At 39.9% G+C, this 7,921-nt stretch overlaps 1 protein-coding gene across 1 annotated transcript; it reads left to right on the top strand.

Annotated features, from left to right (window-relative positions):
• Positions 1-1,576: 1,576 nt before the first annotated feature.
• Positions 1,577-2,584, top strand: LOC135467517 (melatonin receptor type 1B-like). Its single transcript, XM_064745290.1, has one exon. It carries the CDS (start codon positions 1,577-1,579, stop codon positions 2,582-2,584), a length of 1,008 nt encoding a protein of 335 aa, XP_064601360.1.
• The last annotated feature ends 5,337 nt before the right edge of the window (positions 2,585-7,921 follow it).

The raw sequence follows: 7,921 nt of genomic DNA, 5'->3' as shown, positions 1-7,921 counted from the left end.
ATATTGCTTCAGTTTTTTTCTGTAGACAACACCCCAGTTCCACGTATTAAACCTTACTTGGACAGTAATATACAGAAGAGTCTTGTATATGGCGTGTACATATCTAGCTTTGTGGCAATTATTAGAACATATGTCTTATGTAACGATTTCAATCAACGTCACAAGTCATTACTGCAAAAACTGGTGTATCAAGGTTATTCCATCAAATACCTTCTCTCTAAGTGTCTTAAGTTTTACAGTGAATATGATTCTCTTGTGAGTAAACATGGACAGAGCGTCCAGAATCTGTGGCACTCTGCTTTGTGATTGTTTATTTCCTCTTAACCCAAGTCTAGAGGCAATATTCATCATGTTGAATTGGATCGCCACGTTGGATATATGAACAGCTGCAATCAAAGCGCAACTGAGATACAGGCTTTGATTATCGACAGTTTATATACTAGCACGATTTTAAATACTGATTTCATTCATTGCCATAAACTTTACCTCATTCCTGAAATACACATGTCGTCATAAAAAAGCTCCATTTGTACCTGGGTTAAGAAGTTGTACCACCAAACTTGTATCCACTCTCTTCAAGAAAGCTTATCCTTAATTATTGTTATCCTGCCAATGGCGTGTACATATCTCGCATTGTAAGATTTGTTTGTATAAATCTACGTCACAAGTTATTTATTCAAAACTACTGTATCCTGCCAATGGCGTGTACATATCTCGCATTGTAAGATTTGTTTGTATAAATCTACGTCACAAGTTATTTATTCAAAACTACTGTGTCAAGGATATAGCCCTAAACACATATTTAAAACGACTCCAGCATAGGGAGCAAAACTAGAGCAGAGACGACAGTTTGATAGTTGGCAAATGGTCACACTTAACCGATGATATTTGGACCTCTTGTCAATTTATCTCGGTTCAGAGTTTTCTTCTAACTGTTGAACTTAATGCTTACATAGCAGCAGCTCATACGTCACCAGTGATCAGAGATCAGACGTCACTGGTCTAGAATTATGCAAAATGTTATGTCGTCATATATAACGGACAATACCACCAAAACAATATTTAGTGGCCAGATCCCACCAGAATCCCAGTTGATGTAGGCATACAATGGAAGAGCACAAATATGGGGAGTAAAACAACGGCCCGTTCTATGAAGCAGTCGCAAAATGGCGCCAGGTATAACTTCCCTGACAACATGCGGTGAAAAGATATGTCACAATGGTTAACGCGCCAGGAGTAGAGTGGGTTCGATTATTGATTTCCGACGCCCCTTTACGGTTTACAAGTGGCATACGAATGTCGGATATGACGCTTACGGTGTAAAACGGGGCCCAGAGCGGCGACGACAGTGTGACAGCAAATGACTTACAAATGATTTTTAAATATAATGTGGAAAGGCCATACATCACCAATGGAAGGCACGTTCTGTATACGATTAATCCATTAGACGATCCGAGACAATGCATGCTGGTGAGATTCACCAGCGACAACCAGTGATTTCCACTGCCAGTCTATAAAAGAGAGATACATAATGGTGATTAAGGGATGTACAGCATAGCACTCGATCACAACAAACATGGAAAGCCTGGCTTTTGAAGTCCTCAATGGTCCTGAAAACAACAATACTGGTTTTAATTTAACAGAAGTTCTGACTGAAGGAGATATGGTGTTCGCAGTTATGGTTGGTTTGAGTTGTGTTATAATGCTTGTCGGGATTCCTGGAAATCTTCTAGTCATTGCTTCAGTCATCATGAAGAAAGAGCTAAGAAGCGCTCCCAATTTCCTCGTCTTAAGTCTGAGTGTTTGCTACTTCTTGTTTCTCAGTATACCCGTTCCTGTTCACATCTATACATACTTCACCGGACATCCGCCAGCCTCAGATGCCTGCTGGGCCATTGGCTTCATCACAAACTGGCTTCTGGGGTCGTCGGTGCTGAGTACAGGTGCTATTGCCATCAACAGGTATATTGCTGTTGTTCTGAAGAGCAAATACCACCAAATAAGCGGAAATGGGGCTGTGGCAATAACGTATACCTGTGATTTCCTCTTGCCCTTCCGGTTAATATCGCCGTCATTTTTTGACAAAACTATAGGGAATTTCGGGTTCGAATCTTTGGACAGAAGTTGCGGATTTATGGGAAATGGTATTCTAAGGATTGTTTTAATAGCTGTTGTGTCCACATTCCCTGTAATTTTCATGACGCTTTGTTACATTCGGATTTTTCTCTACGTAACTGCTAGCAGAAGGAGAGTTGATGCCCTTGGACGTGCAACCGCCTTGGGAACGGCACGGAGCACAGAGACCAGACTCACTATCATGTTAGCCATGGTGTACATCGTGTATCTTGTCACAACTTTACCGGCGCTTTTTGTAAATGCCATTGCACAGACCGGAGTGTTTGTGCCGGAGTGGCTGAACAAAACATGCTTTACCTTTGTCTGGATGTCGTCCGCAGCTAACCCTGTTGTCCACGGACTCGTTAACAGGAAATACAGAGACGCCTACAAGAGCGTGGTAACCAAAATCTGCAACTTCACCATAAGACGAAGGGAAACTGAAAGCTTGGATACAAACACACGGTGACAAATGCAACAGAAGCAATTAACATCGTTGCAGTATACTCGGGTATCAATGTAGGTGTATTGGTCGTGCGCGGAAATATTATGTCTGTTAAATGCCAGATGTTAGCCCAACACCTATTTTTCCTGGAACTGAATCTATAAACATATTCCTGTTTATGTATATGTCTGTTCTAGGACATATACAATTTTGTCAAGGCCAGATTATTACGTCCAAAAGGACAACAGACTGAAAAGCTGTTATTTTGTGTTGTTTACCTGCTTTATTTATATTTCTGAGGCCTGTATGTTGGTGTCAGCTGTCACACAGTTCCCACCTCATAAAACCTGGCTATCGAATCCTGAACGATGCCTTGTGCAGTGGATACATCACATCAGCTTCAAAGGGGAGTATCTAAAGGATGTCAGCTACACATAGGCGTTATGCATCACTCGGACACTACAGTGCCTCGTGTGATACAAGGAACTGAGGGTCCAGTTTTGCTTTTACCAAATGATCCAGTTAAGAAGAATGTGTGAGATAATGCAGTGATAATTCACCCAGGTGAGGCTAGAAGAATATTGTGTGAAAACCTAGCACTCTTGTAACCACCGATACAAGGTTCCTGACAGGGATAACTTTTCACTTTTAGGAGAGTAATTTTTACTCCCCACAAGTCAGCAGATCACGAGCGAGTACTAAAGTTGTGACCTTGTAATCCTGTATATCTCGCAATAATTTCGAAACTTTGCCCATTTTTAATTAAACTGTGACTTTCTGTACGAAGTTGATTAAATACACTTCCCTTCAATGTGATATTCTGACATCTTATCTGCAAAGTACGTAAGATGTATGAACATAAGGCATGTGTTGGCTCGTCCTTTTACCCACCCTGTCTCTTGTGGTCACCTGCCCTAAGTGGACATTTATTTCTTCTCCTTCATTGGCCAGTTGAGCTCTCTAAAAATAAGTATTCTATTGTTCCTTTATCTTGCTTGCTATAGTCACAGGAATCATATGAATTTCGCCCAATTTTCCGAAGGTATTATTTGCTGGGATTATTTTATACAAAACCATATTGAAAGTCTTTCAGTTTTGTACAGACAACACTTCACTAAAGCATTAGTCCATTTAACATATTTTGCATTAAGAATACTTTCTTATTTGTGATACTTCTGTTCTGTAATTCTTTCAGAATCATGGCGCTATTTTTGAAAAAGCTACACAGAAGTGTTTTGCCTTGAGTTTCTGTTAAATGCCTGCAAACTTTAGATGGTGAAATACTGGATCAAGTACATCTGGAATATAATGTTTGTATAAAGACACATGGGTATTTAAAAGAAGAATTATACCTTGTATAACAGTTTGGAAGGCGTGGAATGAGTACTTTTCGTATCATTTAAACTATCCACCTAAAAGCGATTTTTTAAAGAATATATTTACTATATTTAGGTGTATGCTATCATATGCATATCCCATGTAGATTTACTATATTTACCATAGCGATGTACCATCATAGGCATATCCCCTGTATGTTTACTATATTTACCATAGTAATGTACCATCACAGGTATATCCCCTGTATGTTTACTATATTTACCATAGCGATGTACCCTCATAGGCATATCCCCTGTATGTTTACTATATTTACCATATAGATACACTGTCATAGGCATATCCCCTGTATGTTTACTATGTTTACCATAGGGATACACCATCACAGGTATATCTCCTGTATGTTTACTATATTTACCATTTACTATATTTAGGGACATTAAATCATAGGCAAATCCCCTGTATTGTCAGGTTAATCATTCCAAATCATCTTATACAGCCAGATACCAATTTCATGAATGCGGTCGCTGTGAGTTGAAATCGAGCTCATGTTGGCTTCCTCTCCGGCGGTACGTGGGAAGGTCTGTCAGCAACCTGCGGATGGTTGCGGGTTTCCCCCGGGCTCTGCCCGGTTTCCACCCACCATAATGTTGGCCGCCGTCGTATAAGTGAAATATTCTTGAGTACGGCGTAAAAAACACCAATCAAATAAATCAAATAACTAATATCATGAAACATTCCATTTGGAGGATTTAAGACGGACTTTTCCTAATAGACATTCTTGTCTCCATTATCCATTTTTCTAATTTTCTTTTCCAGTTTTTCTAGTCTTACTAAGTAGTTTGTTTTCTACATGTTATTAAAACCTACATCTTAACACGGTATTCCCTGTATCTTGACCTCTCACAGCGAAGAAATGATCGCTCCCACACACCAGATCATCCAAGGAACACATAGGAATTTCTGCATTTTGTCCATGAATTATACCATTTTGAGTCCAAGGCCTTGGACAATGAACTGAAATCCACCTTAAAGAATTTTCTATGTGAATATTTGCTTTAGAACATTTTCAGATGAGCGACGACATTTTTTTATGGATTCAGGTTAAACATTCTTTTAAGTTAAATTTTAGAATGAAGGTTGTAAAAGATCATGCTATGTAAATAGACGTAATCTGAAAGAATCCCATGGTTTCTGAGTAGTAACTCTTATTATACAATCGTTAGTAGCCATTTACATTAGTCCTTCAGCCAGACGTGAATACAGTGAATACTACTGGCCCTTTGTCCCAATTTTCTTGGGTTTCTTTGACCACATCATTCATATCAAATAAAAGATTTCCAATTAAGGGAACAAAAGAAGGCGTAGCTTTGAAGACGGATGCTTTGTCACAATTTGCAAAGGTTGTTTTTATCTGGATTTAAACATCCGAAGTTAATGAAACATTCTTTAGTTTTGGCTCGCTGGGTTAAGAAATAGATCAAGCAAATAAACCTGAATAGAGATTTTTGTAACGTAAACATTGTTTCGAAGTATTAATATTTCTATACGCTAGTGAAGATGAAATTCACTGCACTGAAAGTGAAGAACAAAGAGTATAGATTAGCTAATGAAGACACATTGGAGGTTTGTTACTGAATGAGTGTAAGACCACGGCCATGCAGTATGAAAGTTCAAAATACAGGAAATACACGAATCAGACATTTCTGGTAATGCTTTGTATCTTGCTATAATAATACCTGCAAGACAACCAAAGAGTATTTCCCCTCAAAAAGTAAATGTCCCATGTGGAAAAGAAGACAGAGACGGAATAACTAATTAAAGTTCACGGCTTGGGGCATGTAACATGCTTGTGGCAGATGAACTGTGGTACATACTAGGATTACTCGCTTAGAAAATGCCATGAAGCAAACTAAATGACAGCCTAAGGCTCGTGCATTAGAATCCACCAGGATTGTTTCTATCAGTAATGGTTTGTCTTGATTTGCCTCATCGCGCTGATATAGACTACATACATATGGCCGTATTGATTTTTGTCTTATCTTATAACTGACTAATACTCAATTTTTGTTTTTTTTATTTATGATCTACACTGCGCTAGCAAAAAGTGTACACGTCGAATTTACGCTCAGTTGTTTTTTACTGTATTACACTAGATAACTATACACAAACATAAAGTATGGATTCCTGTGGTCATTTTCAGTGTAAAAATGTAAGGTAAGTAGAAACAGGCACAAACAGCAAATCTGTGAATAAGTTGCCGTAGAGAACAGTTAAATACCATAATAACCTTTGACCCTCTGGCGTGTCAGAATGCATACGTTCAGAGAAGCTAGTATGTTTTTTCGCTTAATAATCACTATTCTTCATTGCTTCATGTATATATCTGACCGTATTTGAATGTATTGGTTTAATCGCATCATTACACGCCACTATCCCTTGAAGTACCAGGTACATGCACAAGGTACCAGGTTCGAATCCATCTGTTGCGTTAGCAACGGTCGTAAGTGAGGAGACTTGTCGTATACCTAGCAAAGCTAGGTCATATTCCACACGGTCATATACCTGATCGCCGCCGATTAAGTGTAAAACACACCAGTCCCTGTATGGCAGCATATTTCCTTTATTGTATTTTGAGTGAGTGAGTGCTTGGGGTTTAATGCATAATGTCGTAAATAATAACGTACTCAACAATTTTTCACTCATATGACGACGAAGGAATCTTTAGGGTGCATGTACATGTAATGTGCCTCCTTGTTGCAGGACGGATTTCCACCGCTCTTTTATTTAGTGCTGTTTCACTGAGACGCCTTACCGAAGGCAAGTAAGCCGCCCCCGCCAGAGCCATTATACTGATACGGGTCAATCAGTCGTTGCACTATCCCCTTCATGCTGAACACCAAGCGAGGCAGTTACAACTTCCACTTTTAAAGTCTTAGGTGTGACTCGATCATCCTATACGACTTATACGATGGCGAACAATTTTATTGGTGGAAGAAACCGGATTATACACGCGATAAACCACCCACCTTCGGCAAACAACTAATAAACATTCACAAATGTGAGGTATAGTTGTGTACGCCATATTGGTGGAAAGGCACGAGCGTCGTCAACCCCCTGCTGTCACCAAGAAAAATGAAAGCGCAAAATCTTCTGTCTGTGAACACACGGCTGGGACTGAATCCACACATCTTGTGTTCCCAGCCACTGGAAGACAAAAATCTTAATTTCCACTGGGCCAAGACTCGCAATTCGTCGCATTTAGGCATTACTATAGCATTTGGATCATTCTATTACAGAATTGACCAAAACAATGTTGAAACTTATGGTAAACCTTTAAACAAACAAACTATATTGTCTGACGTATTTCTAACATTTTGGATTTATTTGACTGGAGTTTTACGCTGTATTTAAGAATATTTCACTTATACCACGGCGGCCAGCGTTATGGTAGCCCGAAGAATACTCATGATGCCAAAACAATCGACGTCTCCTGGTACTCAATCTCAAGGCCAACGTCCAATGGCTGCTTCATTCAGTCATTTATTTGATCGGTGTTTATTTATTTATTTGATTGGTGCTTACGCCGTACTCAAGAATAATTCTCTTATACGACGGCGGCCAGCATTATGGTGGGAAGAAACGGAGCCGAACCAGGGGAAAACCCACAACCATCCGCAGGTTGCTGCAGACATTACCGCGAACGGCCGGAGAGGAAGCCAGCAAGAGCTGGACTTGAACTTTGCAGTTTGATTGCGCTGGCGTGCTAATCTCTTTAGATCACGGAGGCCCTGGTCGTTGTTCACTCAAGAATATTTCAGCTGTAAGACAGCCGGTATGCGTGTAGGTGCAGAAAATCCTACAATTCGGAGGAAACCACTGCCCTTCACCAGGCACCTGCCAAACCTCCTGACAAAGCCGCAGTCTGTAACTAGCCACATAAATGTAACGACGTTTGGACAGTTCCACCGCAGGCAGATACCATCTGGATATGACCGGGAAAATATGCTCAGAACGATAATATGC

Source organism: Liolophura sinensis, chromosome 6 (assembly GCF_032854445.1).
Source record: "Liolophura sinensis isolate JHLJ2023 chromosome 6, CUHK_Ljap_v2, whole genome shotgun sequence".
Taxonomy (NCBI): Eukaryota; Metazoa; Mollusca; class Polyplacophora; order Chitonida; family Chitonidae; genus Liolophura; species Liolophura sinensis.
This window is presented reverse-complemented; position numbering and strand designations above follow the sequence as displayed.

What these genes read in the sequence shown, in the direction of transcription:
- LOC135467517 (XM_064745290.1), top strand. Translation starts at nt 1,577, where the DNA reads ATGGAAAGCCTGGCTTTTGAAGTCCTCAATGGTCCTGAAAACAACAAT.